This window comes from Cervus canadensis, chromosome 18 (assembly GCF_019320065.1).
Source record: "Cervus canadensis isolate Bull #8, Minnesota chromosome 18, ASM1932006v1, whole genome shotgun sequence".
NCBI lineage: Eukaryota > Metazoa > Chordata > Mammalia > Artiodactyla > Cervidae > Cervus > Cervus canadensis.
The window spans coordinates 14572771-14590155 of record NC_057403.1 but is presented as its reverse complement, the minus strand read 5'-3'; the positions used below and the strand labels follow the sequence as shown (position 1 = coordinate 14590155).

General features: G+C 45.2%; 2 protein-coding genes across 2 annotated transcripts in view; both read left to right on the top strand.

Annotated features, from left to right (window-relative positions):
• The window catches only part of LOC122421234 (cationic amino acid transporter 3-like), a 214225-nt gene that overhangs the window by 156244 nt on the left and 40596 nt on the right, over positions 1-17385 (top strand). The window lies entirely within an intron of this gene.
• Positions 12375-17097, top strand: LOC122420186 (cationic amino acid transporter 3-like). Its single transcript, XM_043435035.1, is given in 11 exon segments — positions 12375-12744; positions 13311-13469; positions 14288-14465; positions 14692-14804; positions 14985-15207; positions 15376-15515; positions 15621-15723; positions 15903-16090; positions 16275-16441; positions 16711-16819; positions 17009-17097. Coding segments are annotated over 11 exon segments (1839 nt in total).

Below are 17385 nucleotides of genomic sequence, written 5' to 3'. Positions count from 1 at the left end.
GAAAAAAAAAGAGCATTTTGGTTATTTCTGTAACATTCAGATTTTTAAGATAACATCCGGAATTGCGACTGATAATTTACCAGGACATATCAGATTTTTAGGAATTTCATAAAAATTTTAGAACACATATTAATAACATTTATCCTTCTGATATAACCTAAGAAGGTTTATCATCACTTCTTTGACAATGCATGTCTTCTCTGTCACTTCAATTGTGTCTGACTCTTTGAGACCCAACAGATTATAGCCCGACAGGCTCCTCATTCCATGGGATTCTCCTGGCAAGGATACTGGAGTGGGTTGCCCTGCCCTCTTCCAGGGGATCTGCTGATGGTACCCACATAATTATATGTGCCAGTATGCCTAAGTGTAATGAGGTCAGTATCATTCTTTGAGATGTTTTAGGAGCTCTCTGAAAAATCCCCAGAATAGCCAGAGGTCAAAAAATATTTCATTTAGGGCCTCTTTGGTGGCTCAGTGGTAAATCTACCTGCCTAGGCAGGAGACATGGATTCTGACCCGGGCAGACTCTCGTGTGTGAGTGGTAGCCTAGGCAGGAGACATGGATTCTGACCCGGGCAGACTCTCGTGTGTGAGAGAGAACTTGCAGCAGCTTCCCTGCAGGGAGGTTCAGGCACTCCAAAAAAAACACAATTCTGGTCAAAGCAAAGATGGAGGTGAGAGGATCTTTCCACTCTCCCACATAAGCAAACATCCCCCCACAGAAAAGGGGAGTGATGAGTGAGTGCTCAGCTACCCTCGTTCTGTAGGACATCACAGGAGACACCTGAGAAGGACATCTACAGCAGCCCCAGAGACCTGAGACGGGACCTCCATGAGGAGGGAGAGGAAGAATATTTGGAAAGATGCAGATAAACATGTCAAAAGGCATGAAAGGGATTGCTTTTCTCAGGGAGTCCAGTCGCATGCCTCTGGGAGCACCACACTGGGGAATCTCTCTGCTGTGTCCACAGGCACCCTCAGTACCCCAAGTGCTGGACCCACACCTCCCCCCACTCTTCGGGGGATTCTTGTGGGACCCTCCCCGGCAACCTCCTGGGGAGCTCAGGTAGACCAGAAACACGCTCAGAAAACCAGTCCTTGCTCTGTTCGAGGGCACCCGCACACTGGAGCTCTAGAGCCACCTTCTGGAAATCCAGAGACAGGTTTCCAGGAGGCAACCTGGTGGGTTGTCAGAGCAGATGAGATAGAAAAGCTTACATGTAAATCCATGGCTGATTCATGTCAATGTATGACAAAAACCACTAGAATATTGTAAAGTAATTAGCCTCCAACTAACAAAAATAAAAAAATGAAAGACTTCCCTCACAAGGCCTCCCTGGTGGTTCAGCGGTTAAGAATCCGCCTGCCAAGGCAGAGGACCCCGGTTCAGTCCCCTGTCTGGGAGGACCTCATATGCCATGGGGCAACTAAGCCCACGTGCCGCAACTACTGCAGTCTGTGCTCTACAACAAGAGAACCCACCGCAATGAGAAGCCCATGCACTGCAACTAAGGGAAGACTGTGCAGTAACCAAGATCCAGGGCAGACATAATCAATCAATTAATTAAAAATTATTAAAAACAATTATCCCACAAGAGGGAACAGAAAGAGTGAAATAAGTATACTGATACAGAGAAAAACCCAGAAAATAACTCCAAAGGTAACCACTAAAGATTGAAGGAGGTGTCTACTACAAATACAAAAGCATAGTATAGAATTATACTCACAGTTTTACTCACCTTCATCCTCTTGGGAGCAGCCTCTCCACTAAGGAATTTATTACCGCTTTAGTTCCCAGAATTTTCTGCTTTGAGTCAGATGAGAGAAACTCAGAGAAGGCTTCTTTCTGTTTAAATTGCATCTCAGATGTTTTCCCTTTAAAATAATCTTCCTAACAGCTCTGGGTTCAAGAGCATCCCCACACAACCAACTAAAACTCACCACAATAGCTTAAGCTGCCTCATTCCTTTTACAGAGTTGGCTTTTCAAGGATAGACACATATATCAATGGGATAGAATCGATAGTCCTGAGACAAATACTTATATTTATGGTTCATCTTACCCATGGGAACCAAGAAAATACAATGGTTAAAAGATGGTTTCGGGGAGGAGCCAAGATGGCGGAGGAGTAGGACGGGGAGACCACTTTCTCTCCTACAAATTCATCAAAAGAATAACTGAACCAGAGCAAACTTCACAAAACAACCTCTGATCGCTAGCTGAGGTCATCTGGCGCCCAGAGAAGCAGCCCATTGTCTTCGAAAGGAGGTAGGACAAAATATAAAAGATTAAAAGTGAGACAAAAGAGCTAAGGATGGAGATCCATCCCGGGAAGGGAATCTTAGGCGGCATTGCTTGGGGTAGGGTCCGGGCCTGAGTGCCCTGAGGGCAATCGGAGGAAGCTTCTGTGAGTTGCCAACTTGAACTGTGGGAGACCAAAAAAGAGAGAGAAAATTAACCGGCCGAACACACTGCCGGCCGTTCGCAGAACAAAGAGACCGAGAAAATCCAGAGAAGAGCTCGCAGGCTGCGGACCGGCCCAGCCCCGCAGGAGGCAGGAGGCAGGGGGGAGGGGAAGGTCGCGGCGAGACACGGGGCGCAGGCACCCGACCAGCGAGGGCCGGGACTGGGGTTGGGGACGCGGAGGGCAGAAGGCGCACGCACCCAACTGGCGCCAGCGGAAACTGAGACTGGGTCCGCGGAAGGGAGTGGGCGTGCCACACCTGGGGAGAGTGCACCCACCAAGCCCCTGGCTGCCTGGACCGCTCTGACGGGGAAGGCACAGAGAGCAGGCGCAGCTTTTCGTTCCGCGCTTCTGTGTAACACCCGAGGGCTGGAACCTCGCGCAGCGCGGGGCACGCTCCATATAGAACAGCCGGGAGCCTGAGCAGCGCAGACGGAGAAAGCAGCGTCAGCCCCTCCCGCGCAACGCCCGCCCCGCAGGGCGCAGCCCTTCCCCGCAGCGTCAGCCCCTCCCCGCAGCGCCAGCCCCTCCCGGCAGCGCCAGCCCCTCCCCGCAGCGCCAGCCCCTCCCGGCAGCGCCAGCCCCTCCCGGCAGCGCCAGCCCCTCCCCGCAGAGCGACGGAACTAGCTATCTGAATAAGAGTCCACCTCCGCCCGCCTGTGTCAGGGCGGAAATGAGGCTCTGAAGAGACCGGCAAACAGAAGCCAAATAAACAAAGGGAACCGCCTCAGAAGGGACTGGTGCAACAGATTAAAATCCCTCTAGAAAACACGGACTACACCGGAAGGGGCCTGTAGATATCGAGAAGTGTAAGCTGGAACGAGGAGCTATCTGAAACTGAGCCGAACCCACACTGACCCGCAACAGCTCCAGAGAAACTCCTAGATATAATTTTACTTTTTTCTCTTTTTTTTTATTTTTTTCTTTTTTATTTTTCTTTTTAATTTTTTTCTCTTTTATTTTCCTTTAAAAATCCCTATTACTCCCATAACTCCTTAATCTTTCATTTCATAGATTTTTTACGATTTTTTTAATTAAGGGGGAAAAAAAACTATTTTTTTTTCTTTCTTTTTTTTTTCTTTCTTTTTTTTCTTTTTTCTTTTTTTTTCTTTCCTTTTTTCTCTTCTATTCTCTATTTTTCTTTTTCTCTTATTTCTTTTAAAGTCCTCTAGTACTCCTCTACTACTCCTTAATTTTCATTTTCAATACACTATAACCTTACAAAAAAAAAAGAAGAGAAGCCCTATTTTTAAACTGAAGATTATTCTCTCCCAATCTTGACTCTCTGTTTTCTACCTCAGAACACCTCTATTTCCTCCTTTCCCCTTCTCTTCCCAATCCAATTCTGTGAATCTTTGTAGGTGACTGGGCTACGGAGAACACTCTGGGAACAGACAGCTGCGTAGATCTCTCTCTCGCCTCTTGAGTCCCCCTTTTTCTCCTCCTGCTCATCTCTATCTCCCTCCTCCCTCTCCTCCTCTTCATGTAACTCTGTGAACCTCTCTGGGTGTCCCTAATGGGGGAGAATCTTTTCGCCATTAACCTAGAAGTTTTCTTATCAGTGCTGTATAGTTGGAGAAGTCCTGAGACTACAGGAAGAATAAAACTAAAATCCAGAGGCAGGAGACTTAAGCCCAAAACCTGAGAACACCAGAAAACTCCTGACTACATGAAACTTTAAGTAATAAGTGACCGTCCAAAAGCCTCCACACCTACACTGAAACCAACACACACCCAAGAGCCAATAAGTTTTAGACAAAGACTCCCACGGTAAAAAAATTCTCCAGCAACGCAGGAACATGCTGTGAACGTCAACATACAGGCTGCCCAAGACATCACCTACACATTAGACGCCATCTCAAAACTCTACTGGGCACTCCCATTGCTCTCCATAAGAGAGAACTCAATTTGCACGCACTAATACACTGACGCAAGCTTCCCTATACAGGAAACCTGTGACAAGCCATCGTCTAACCCCACCCACGGGGTAAATCCTCCACAATAAAAAGGAACCACAGACCTCCAGAATACAGAAAGCCCACTCCAGACACAGCAATCTAAACAAGATGAAAAGGCAAAGAAATACCCAACAGGTAAAGGAACATGAAAAATGCTCACCAAGTCAAACAAAAGAGGAGGAGATAGGGAATCTACCTGAGAAAGAATTTAGAATAATGATAATAAAAATGATCCAAAATCTTGAAAACAAAATGGAGTTACAGATAAATAGCCTGGAGACAAAGATTGAAAAGATACAAGAAATGTTTAATAAAGACCTAGAAGAAATACAAAAGAGTCAATTAAAAATGAATAATGCAATGAATGAGATCAAATACACTTTGGAGGGAACCAAGAGTAGACTAACGGAAGCAGAAGATAGGATAAGTGAGATAGAAGATAAAATGGTGGAAATAAATGAAGCAGAGAGGAAAAAAGAAAAAAGGATCAAAAGAAATGAGGACAACCTCAGGGACCTCTGGGACAATGTGAAACGCCCCAACATTCGAATCATAGGAGTTCCAGAAGAAGAAGACAAAAAGAAAGGCCATGAGAAAATACTCGAGGAGATAATAGCTGAAAACTTCCCTAAAATGGGGAAGGAAATATGCCACCCAAGTCCAAAACCAGTTGAATGATGGAAAACAGTGTGGAGATTTCTTAAAAAACTGGAAAATAGAACTGCCATATGACCCAGCAATCCCACTTCTGGGCATACACACTGAGGAAACCAGATCTGAAAGAGACACGTGCACCCCGATGTTCATCGCAGCACTGTTTATAATAGCCAGGACATGGAAGCAACCTAGATGCCCATCAGCAGATGAATGGATAAGGAAGCTGTGGTACATATACACCATGGAATATTACTCAGCCGTTAAAAAGAATTCATTTGAATCAGTTCTAATCAGATGGATGAAACTGGAGCCCCTTATACAGAGTGAAGTAAGCCAGAAAGATAAAGAACATTACAGCATACTAACACATATATATGGAATTTAGAAAGAAGGTAACGATAACTCTATATGCAAAACGGAAAAAGAGACACAGAAATACAGAAAAAGAGACACAGAAATACAGAACAGACTTTTGAACTCTGTGGGAGAATGTGAGGGTGGGATATTTCAAAAGAACAGCATGTATACTATTTATGGTGAAACAGATCACCAGCCCAGGTGGGATGCATGAGACAAATGCTCGGGCATGGTGCACTGGGAAGACCCAGAGGATTCGGGTGGAGAGGGAGGTGGGAGGGGGGATCAGGATGGGGAATATGTGTAAATCTATGGCTGATTCATATCAATGTATGACAAATAAATAAATAAATAAAAATTTTAAAAAAAAATGGTTTCATCAACAATAGTGCTCAGACAAGTATACAAATAAATAAACCTGGACCAATACTTCACAGTTAAAACAAACAAACAAAAAATAATGGAAGCTTCAATTACGACATGTAATCCCCACACTGGTGGTCTCTGGCCAGTGTTTTAGCAATTGTGTCACTTGTTGTATGTCAGAATCTTGTCCACTCACTAACCCCTCACTAACTCGCTCAGCCCTCCCCTCTGACTCCAAATTTTCTCCTTCTGTGAGACGTGGTGCTTTTGACCTCTTACAGCATCCTTCCCTTTCCTGCCTTGGTGCTCAGTCTTCCCAGAAAACAAACTCCTTGGGATCCTATTCCATCCCTTTGTGCAAGGCTGGCTGCAGACACGATATCTGTTCAATGCCTTTGTTGTTTGAATTCACATCAGAGATTGTAAGCTCCCCTTCTCCTGGTTGGGGTCCAGCTGGGCTTCAGGGGTCCCCCACAATGGAGTGTCTCAGGTCAGGTGCAGGCTGTGGGGAATTGAGTCATGTAAGAAAACTGTGTGGGAGGAGGAGTGTGAGTGGGTCCCCTGTTCTACTTAGGGTCCTTGATGATTAATGAATTCAAGTGTCCCTGGAAATAATCAAGAAACACAATAGAGATGGAAAGGCTTTATTTGACTCACACTGAGGACTACAGCTTAGGAGGCAGCCTCTCCGAGAGCTCTGAGGAACTGCTCTGCTGAAGCATGGTTTCCAGCACAGTCTTACACCTCATGCAAACAAAACTCACACATCAACACAACAGGGTGTATTCCTTCAAGGTTTCAAAAGAGACAGACTTAGTACATAGAGAGTGAGACAGCAGGACTCTGGTTTCTGGGAAGGGAACCTTATATCTTCCAGGCAGTGTTAACCCAGACACCATGAGAAGGGATTTGCTCATTCTGATCTTCAAAACAGATTTTCTTTACCTCAATGGTTAAAGCAGATGAGCTGTGAGGGTCTGACAGGCTGTCTTAGTTCACACACAGTTCAGGCTGAACCATGGATGAGCCAGAATGACTTCCCCATTCCTCAATATGTGAACATCTTCCCCATCACAATTCAGTTCAGTTCACTTCAGTGGCTCAGTCGTGTCTGACTCTTTGCGACCCAATGAACCGCAGCATGCCAGGCCTCCCTGTCCATCACCAACTCCTGGAGTCCACACAAACCCATGTCCATTGAGTCGGTGATGCCATCCACCCATCTCATCCTCTGTCGTCCCCTTCCCCTCCTGCCCTCAATCTTTCCCAGCATCAGGGTCTTTTCAAATGAGTCAGCTCTTCACATCAGGTAGCCAAAATATTGGAGTTTCAGCTCCATCATCAGTTCTTCCAGTGAACATCCAGGACCAATCTCCTTTAGGAACAAGCAGATAAAAATCTTAGAACCACAAATGATCCAGCAATTCTACCTCTGAGGATATACCCAGGAGAATTGAAATCATACCCCAGAAGAAATATTTGTACACTCATGTTCATAGCAGTTTTATTCACAATATTTAAATCATGAAAGGAACCCGAGTATCCATTGACCAAAGAATAGGTAAGCCAAATATGGTACATACCAATAACAAAGTATTATTCAGCATTTAAAAAGAAGGGAAGGGACTTCCCTGGTGGTCTAGTGGTTAAGAATCTTCCTGGCAATGCAGCATATGTGGGTTCAATCCCCAGTCAGGGAATGAAGATCCCACATGCCCCAGAGCAAGTCTGAGAGCTGCAACTAAATAAAGCTTGCCAGCTGCAACAAGGACTCAGCACAGCCAAAAATTTTTTAAATGTTTTTTAAAAATGGAATATAATATAAACTACAATGCAAATAACCTAGTGGACATTGGGGTAAGTAAAAGAAGTGTGACAAGAAATAACAAATGCTATATGATTCCATTTACATGGAGTAAATGGTCATATTCATAGAGACAGAAAGTAGAGTGGTGATTGACAGGAACTGGGAAAGAAGAAAGGGGAAATTTTGTTGCATGGGTAGAGTTTCAGTTTTGCCAGATGAAAAAAGTCCCAGAGTTTGGTTACACAAAATGTGAATGAACTTCACATGACCAAACTGCACACTTAAATATGGCTAAAATGGTAAATGTAATGCAATATGTATATTAAGATAAAAAAAATTGAGAACTTCCCCCAAGGGTAACCACAGAGAGTCAAGAGCTGATAGCAACACGGCAGATGCTCCCCACCCGCCCAGCCCCATCCCCACCCCTACAACCCCGGGGATGAGGGCTGCCTTCTGTGCTCAGGACTCCCCGCTTCAGTTCTTGGAGATATCTCAGCTCCAGCCCCACATGGCTTAACCTCAGCCTCCCTGACTGACCCTGTGCTCCAGGCTCTGCTCCAAGGATCCAGTAAGTCTCGGGTCACCCTCTTCTGTGGGAGACTGAGTGCTGAGTTCACACTCTCCCAAAGAGGCCTCTGCAACCCCAGAGTGCAGTGGGGTCAGCCTCTCTCTAGCCTGAGGGTGGATAGACCCGTTTATTAGTTGAAAGGAGGAGGAGTTGAGAACTGTTGTGTTTGTGAGAGAAGGGGTGTGGGCGGGGGTTTTGATCAAGTCTGGAGGTTGGGAGACTCTTTTTAGACTGATGTTCAAACGATATGAAAGAATACCTTTAGGAAAGGCAGAAGGGATAGTTATGGAGTTTGGGATGGACATGCAGACACTGATATACTTAAAATGGATAAACAACAAGGACATACTGTAGACACAGGGAACTCTGCTCAATGTTATTTGGCAGCCTGAATGGGAGGGGAGTTTGGGAGAGAATGGATACATGTATATGTGTGTGTATATATATATATACACACATATATACATGAGTCCCTTTGGTTGAGTCCTTTTGCAGTCCACCTGAAACTATCACAACACTATTTTTTATAAACTTTTTATAAGTATTTTAATAAAATTTTATTATTATAAACTTTTATATAGGGTTTCCATTAGGTGAATCACTGGTTTCAGTCTCCTGTATACTGTTGGCCCTCCAAATTTAAGGGTTCCTCCTCTGTGGATTTTGGGGAAACTGTATCAATGTGAACAACTGCAGATTTGGGTATGTGTAGAGGACTACTGCATGGTAATTTATATTAAGTAATTTTTGTTTTTTCTACTCCTGGGAACTCTGTGAAGCTGGCTGTATTATTTATCATTGGCATCAATTTCTTAGATGGTTGTGAGATACTCATGACATAAATTAACCATCTTAATGATTTTAAGTGTACAGCGGGGGAAGAAGAGAGGGGACAGGTTGAGGAAGTAACACAGACATGTATACACTGTCATGCGTGAAATAGATAGCTAGTGGGAAGCTGCCACTAGCAGCTAGGGGAGCCCAGTCTGACCCTCTGTGATGACCTAGAGGGGTGGGATGGGGGGATGGGAGGGAAGGTCAAGAGGGAGAGGAACACATATATACTTACAGCTGATTCATGTTGTTGTACAGCCAAAACCAGCACAACATAGTAAAGCAATTATCCTCCAATAAAATTTTTTTAAAGTATACAGTTCAATAATGTTAAGTGTATTTACATTGTTGTGCAGCCAATCTCTAGATCATTTTTAATCCTGTAAAACTAAAACTTTGACCCCATTTTATGATAACTCTCCACTTCCCCCTTCACCCCAGCCCCTTGAAAACCACCATCCTGCTTTCTGTCTCTATAATTTGATAACTCTTGCAAGTTCACGGAAGTGGAATCATGCAGTATTTGTCTTCTTGTTATTGGCTGAGGTTACTTAGCATAATATCCTCAAGGTTCCTCCATGTTGTAGCACACATCAGAATTTCCTGTCTTTTTAAGGCTGCATAATATTCCACTGTGTATATAGATCACATGGTGCTTATCCATTCTTTCATAGAAGGACATTTGGGTTGCTTCCAACTTTCAGCTATTGTGATAACACTCTTTTGAACACGAGTGTACAAATATCTCTTTGAGATCCTATTTTCCATTCTTTGGGGTATACACCCATAGGGGGAATGGATCACATGGTAAATCAACCCACTTTTACCTTTTGGAGGAATGCCACAACAGATGCACCATTTAACGTGCACAAGGATTCATCAGCAGAACATAATCTAGAAGAAAATGGAGGTCCGCTGAAGTGAATGACTTCTTCAAAGGCACAGGAGTGTTGAGGAAGCCAATATTCTAATAATATTTTCCTGGGTTCTTAACCTTGCTCTTAACCATGATGCTGGGCTTGGACTTAAGAGTATTGGAAGAGAGAGCCCCCTGAAGGTAACTTGTGGTCACTGGGTCATCCTAGCCCTGCAGAGCCATGTGGTGAGGAGACATTTCAGGCCTCAACAGAGCAGGAAACAGAGTCCTGTCATTTCTGATTCAGAATGAAGGTTGGTCCCCCTCCCTCCAAGCAGTTGGGAGACCTCTCTGGTTTGATGCTATGACAGAGCTAGTCTAGAGTCTGTCCCTCCTACAAATTCTATCTCACTCTGCCCAAAGCAGAGTTCCTATTCCATGTCACTCTGCAAGCAACAAAACAGGAAGCTCTCAGTTTTCAGGATCCTTGGTAAAAAATTATGCAGAGTCTGGGCTCTTTGATTACCAAGCTCCTAAAACAGTCACTTCACATGTATCAAAGAGGGATGAAATAATGATGATGACAATCTTCCCTGCATTATACAGGAAAGGAGGGCAAAGGTGGTATGTAGTTTGTGAAAACTCAGAAAAATTATTATGTTCCAGAGCTGGTTGATTTCAATTAAAAAATCATATTCTTAACCATTCGTTTATTAAACTGTTCATTTATTCATTCATGCATCCTCAGTCATGTCTGAATTTTGGTGACCCCTTGGACTGTAGCCTGCCAGGCTCCTCTGTCCATGGACTTTTCCAGGCAAGAATCCTGGAGTGGGTTGCCATTTTGTCTCCTGCATCTCCTGCCTTGGTAGGCAGAGTCTTTACCACTGAGCCACGTGGGAAGCCCCTTTTATCCACTCAACTTATACCAGTTAAGCAGCTTCTGTGTATCACCACTGCATTTGAGGTTTTTTCTTCCCAAGAAGCAGAAAACTTATCTAGCTTCTTCAGCTGGTCTAATAATTAAATTGATGTGAGACAAATCAACAAATTTAATTTGCTATGTATGTGAAATTGTGAAAGTGAAAGTCACTCAGTCGTGTCGGACATTTTGTGACCCCGAATTCTCCAGGCCAGAATACTAGAGTGGGTAGCCTTTCCCTTCTCCAGGGGATCTTCCCAATCCAGGGATCGAACCTGGGTCTCCTGCATTGCAGGCGTATTCTCTACCAGCTGAGCCACAAGGAAAGCCCAAGAATACTGGAGTGGGTAGCCTTTCCCTTCCCCAGGGGATCTTCCTGACCCAGGAATCAAACTGGGGTCTCCTGCATTGCAGGCAGATTCTCCTGCAATGCAGGCGGATTGTTATGTATGAGAGCCCCATAAAAACTTGAGGCTCAAGAGAGTCAAGCAAGGGAGGCTTATATGGTATCATGAGTTTAACATAAAAAGGAAAGAATCTGGGGCTTCAAAGGGGAGGAAGACGGCTCAAAGGAAGATGGGAAGAGCAAATGCTCGGTGAACAAATATTGTTGTTTGTACTCCAAGCAGGGAAGACTTCCTGAGTTTAAAAAGTTGTATATTATCAAGTGTGAAATAGATCGCCAGTCCAGGTTGGATGCATGGGACAAGCGCTCAGGGCTGGTGCACTGGAATGACCCAGAGAGATGGGATGGGGAGGGAGGTGGGAGGGGGGTTCAGGATGGGGAACACATGTAAATCCATGGCTGATTCATGTCAATCTATGGCAAAAACCACTACAATATTGTAAAGTAATTAGCCTCCAACTAATAAAAATAATTAGGAAAAAAATAAAAAAATAAAAAGTTGTCTCGTAATAGCTCTCTTCCTGGCATAGGTCCCCTAATCCAATTATTTAGAACAGTTAAGGGAGAGGCAAGGAGTTTCTCCAGAGTCTGCTGGGTCTTAACTGCCTTCAGCTCAAAACAGTATATCCACCAAAGGGGTACATTTGAGGAGATAGAATCCACTCCATCACGCAACCTTTCCAGTAATTTTGAATCATATTAAAAGATGTATTTATGTTTAAGGAACCAAAGCTCAGAGACAGAGAACTTGATCAATGTGTCCTTTTACCACCTGCTCCCCATTACTCCATTGCTCCAAGGAATTGGACTCCCAGGATCAAGGGCAGATGGGACTTTTTTTTTTTTTTTTTTTTTTTTTAAGTAGTGTTGTTTAAAGCCTCTTCCCTGATAATTCAGTTAGTAAAGAATTTGCCTGCAATGCAGGAAACCCTGGGTTGATTCCTGGTTTGGGAAGATTCACTGGAGAAGGGATAGGCTAAATTTCTGCTGTACAGATTCAGTGATACATATACATATACACATTCTTTTTCATATTCTTTTCCATTCTGGTTTATCACATGATATTAAATAGAGTTTCCTGGGCTACACAGTTAGGACCTTGTTGTTTAGGATGAACATTCTTAATGACTTTGTGTCTTGCGTTCTCAGCAGATCATATCAACTCCGTCTAGGATGCTGCGTCAGTAGGTTCGCCAACGTGGTCAGAAGCTGGTCCACAGGCGGCCACTGGAGCCAATAGCGGAGTCTGAGAGTCCTGCAGCTCATCTAAACACACTGGACCTGGTGGGCTTCGGTGTGGCCAGCACCTTGGGAGCAAGTGTGTACATCGTGGCTGGTGCTGTGGCCAAATACATAGCTGGACCAGCGACCATCATCTCCCTCTTGGTGGCTGCCCTGTCTTGTGTGATGTGTGGGCTCTGCTATGCAGAGTTATGGGCCAGGGTACCATGTTCTGGTTCTGTGTATCTCTACAGCTATGCCACCATGGGACAACTGTGGGCCTTCATCATTGGCTGGAACCTCATCCTGTATTTAGTCATTGGTGAGATGATGGAGTGGGGGAAAGCGTGGGTCTTAAGATCAGGAAGCAGGGAGGGAGGAGGATTGGGATCTTCTCTCATTCACACTTTGTTATCTACCTTGTGTGGGAGGTGGATAACATTGGCAGGAAAACCCCACAACTTCATTGTACTCAGGTCTATCCTGTTTCTTTAAATGATGATCCAGGAAACCAGAAGGAAAAGGAACTGTAGGGAGTGGATGAGAGGGAGGCATGGCCCACAGGCTCATCCATTCACCATATTGAAGTTTTTGGTCAGCTGTTGTCTTTGTGGGATTTTCCTTTACCACATGATTTAAAAATTGCAGCTCTCATCTCCCAGCCTCCCTGGTCCCACTTTTCTGTGTTCTTTTCTTGCATAACATTGATCTTCTCCTAATTATACCAAATAGTGACCTATTTTGTGAGTTATCTGGGTCTGCTCTTCCCACCCCAGGAGGAGAAACTCTTTGAGATTAGGTACTTTGTCTTTCTTTCATAACATATCCCACGGCACATAGTCAAGAATCAATTTATCCTTGTTAATGAATATTCTTCTGCCTCTACAGGCACTGCCAGTTTGTCCAAAGTGTGGAGCATCACCTTTGACAGCCTGATTGGAAATCACATCTCTCAGGCGTTAGAGGAGACTTTCTCTCCATATATGCCCTCTTTCCTGGCCACGTTCCCAGACTTTGTTGCTCTGGCCCTGTTGCTGGTGATGATCGGTGAGAAGGGGACAGAGATAGGATGAGAAGAGTGGGGTGTGAAGAAGGAGCTGGGGATGGAAAGGCTTGGGTGAAGAATGAGGGGGGTTAGGACTCGAAGGAAAGGTGGAAGGAAAGGTGGCAACACTGTTGCTTTTTATTCTCGGCACCGTTGACAATTCGGGCTGGATCATTCTTGGTGTGGGGGGTTGTCCTATGCATTGTAAGGTTTTTAAAAAATCAGTGTTGAGTGTGGAGTAGCAAACATTCCAAGCCTTTACTCACTAGACACCAGTGATGCCCTCCCTGCCCCCAAATTCTGACACCCAGAAAGTCTCCAGACAGTGCCAACTAGTTGGGAGGCAAAATCACCCCTGCTGAGAATCATTGACTTAGACCAACAAGCTTCCTCCTCTGTATTGAGACCAAAGATAATTTTCTTTTTCAGTTGAAAGGAACTCCTCATAGCATAAAATTAATAATTGTATTGTTCCCTCCCGGCTTTATTTAGATATATTTGACATACAGCACTGTATAAAGTTACACAACCCAGTGATTTCATAGACATATACTGTGAGATACGAAATCAACCATCTGAAAGTGTACAGTTCAGTGGCACTTAGTACATTCACCATGTTGTGCAACCATCATCCCCATCTACTTTCAAACATGTTTATCTCCCCAAAAGGAAACACTGATCCCGGTACTCTTTGAGCAGGCACTATCGGTCCGCCACCTTGTCGCAGTCTGCAACTTCCCGCCTCTGGCAACCATTAGTCTCCTTTCTCTCTCTATGGATTTGTTTATTTTGAGTGCTTCATATTCCATCTATCCCATAGGAGTAATGCTTCTGGGACCTCACGCATCACCGCTGATCATCATAGTGTTCACAGGCATCAACATTTTTGTTCCAATCTTCACGATCATCTCTGGCTTCATTAAGGGAGACCTGCACAACTGGCAGCTCACAGAACAGGACTACAGACTGAACACATTCGGATCCAGTGACATCTATAGGTTAGGAGGCTATGACCCTTGGCCAGAGAAATGCTTGTGAAGTGGGGGAGGTGGCAGTGCAGAGCTGGGAAGACAGTAGAGACTAGAGAGATCTGGGCTGGTGAATCCACAAGATCAGATGATGGGAGTGCTGGAGCCCAGGGCTTGTGGTATGAAGGGAGGAATCCAGTAGAGATGACTGAACACACCCCACCCATGTTCTTCCTCATTCCTTCTCTCACCATAGCTTGGGCCCTCTCGGTTCTGGAGGGTTTGTGCCCTTTGGCTTTGATGGGATTCTCCGAGGAGCAGCCCTATGCTTCTACTCATTTGTTGGTTTTGATGGCATCGTCATGAAAGGTAACATGGTTATTGTGGGTGCCATCAGGGGCTTGGGCACAGTTTCAGCTGCCCTTGGGCACAGGGGTTGGTAGATGGTTAACCTGCTTTGGAAGATGCAAGAGGAAAGGGGATTTTTTTCTTCTTTTTGCTTTCACTCCAGTGTGTTTTCCTGACCCAGTACTTCCACCCATCCTGCAGGGAGAGAAGCCCGAAATCCTCAGCGTTCCATCACTTTGAGCATGGTGATCTCCATCTTCATTGGCTTTTTGGCGTACTCTGGTGTCTCAGCATCAGTCACCCTCATGGTGCCCTACTACCAGATTCATCCTTTCAGCCCCTTACCACAGGCTTTTCTCCACGTCGGGTGGGACCCTGCCGGATACGTCATGGCTGTTGTCTTCTTGTGTGCTCTTTTATACAGGTCACTGCCATGGTTTTCTCCCTGTCTACTGTCAGATTCTTAGGTATCTGTCCCTTGGTATGGAGGACAAGAGAGCAAGACACCTTACCCCATGTAGACAAGGGAGGAGATGGCCTAGGCTATCCCTTCTCTCCAAGTCCGCACATGTGTTTCCATTTTCTCTTCCAGCCTCCTGGGCACCATATTTTACATGTCTCAGTTGATCTGTGCAATGGCCAAGGACGGGCTCCTTTTCCGGGGCCTTGCCCAGATCCATGCCCGCACCGGCACCCCTGTCATGGCCATTATGTCTTCTGTAAACCTCGCAGGTGAATAAATGAAACACACTCCTTCTCCAATCAATTTCCTTAACTTGGATTTTTCTAGTGGTTTCTCATCCCACCTTCTCCCCCTTGTTCCTGCCCTCATTCTAGCCATCATGGTGTTACTCTTGGACCTCCGTCATATTGTGGAACTCATGTTAACTGGGATCATGCTTGCTTATACCCTCGCGACTTTTTCTGTGCTTATCCTCAGGTAAGACTCTACTACACCTTGACTGGGAGTCTTGGACCCCTAGGGGTTGATGGGGAGGTAATCCTCTCTGGTTTCATGCTGCCTTCTATTTCTGGTTAAGGCAAGAAAGAGATGAATAGATTGTCTGATGTTGGGTTAGTAGAGACTGCTGTTATTATTGCCTTGGTACCTCTATTCAGGTACCAACCAGACCCGAAGGAGAAAACAGGGGAGGAAACTGAGATGGAGCCTAAAGCTGAAGAAAGTCTTTTGGACTCTGTACCTGAAGCAGGAACCTCAAATGTTCTAAAGAGTCTGTGGTTCCCTACCAGCACCATCTCCACCCAGAAATCTGGCCAGATTATCTATGGATGTGCCTTCCTGCTTGGTGAGCAGTGGGATTTCTTTTTTTGCATTCTGAAATTAACAGGATGGGGTGGGATTCTGTGTCTTTGGGAGCTGAGGAATCTCGTAGCTATGATGGCCCTTCCTGATGTGGGCAGCCTGGGGACCCGAGGTCCTGACATCTTTGTCTTCTGGGTCCAGCCTGTTCTCCACATTGACTCTTGCAGTTCTCCTGCTGATAATCCTGAGTGTGATCCTGGCCCAGTGGCCCAGCCAAGTGTTCTCTGGAGACCCCGTGCTCACAACAGTGGCTGTGCTGATGTTGCTGCTCATCACTGGGGTCACAGTCATCATCTGGAGACAGCCCCAGAACCCGTCTTCTCTTCACTTCAAGGTAGGTGACCTTATGTGCCCAAAGTGTCCACCTTGAGTGAATGAAGTCTGCATGCTTTGAGGTCTAAACATCCTTCACTGAACAAGGAAATGGGGGAGTTGCTAAAACCAGTGGACCTGTCCCTGATCCACACGCAGTGTTTAAAAATCCAGTCTCAGTAGGAACTGAACACACAGGCTGAGGACTGGTCTTCCTGCCCATTTGGAGTAGTACAGTCTCTCTTTCAGACATCTGGGCTGTGTTCAGGGATGAACTGACTCTGCCCACAGGCCCCTGCTCTGCCTGTCCTCCCACTGGTGGGCACCTTCATGAACGTTTACTTGATGATGCTGATCACCTCTGGGGCCTGGGCCCTATTTGGAGTCTGGAATGCCATTGGTAAGTTGCTTTCTGGGCTAAAGAGGCCTCTTGGGTACCTGAACCTCTTCCTCTTACTCCATCCCCAAACTGTGTCAGACACCATAATAGAAGGTCTTTTATGACTTAGTGACTAAACAACAACAACTGGGCATTTGTAAGTGGGAAGAGTGCCTACTTCACCTTCTCATTGCCTCCTTTCTCTACTAGGATCTATCATATACTTTGGATATGGGATCCGACACAGCCTGGCAGGGAACAATTATCAACAGCCGCCAGCCTCCACCTCCCAGACTTAACAAAAACATCCCCGGTGCTGAGTCATCTTAACCACAGGAAGTAGATGCTGTGTGGAATCCCTCCATGCACTGGAGGGTCTGCTGGTTCAAGGGGCACTGTGAGCCTCTGTGGAGTGTGAACATGGGATGCACTGATAGCTGTGTATTCACTAACAGAAGACAAAATGACTTTAATGTTATATAATTTAAAAACATAATACGCATACATGGAAAAGTCTGTGTTCAGCAAGATGAAATTTTCTGTAGAAGAATATAAGTTACAAGACCATGTACAAGAATGTAAGCAGC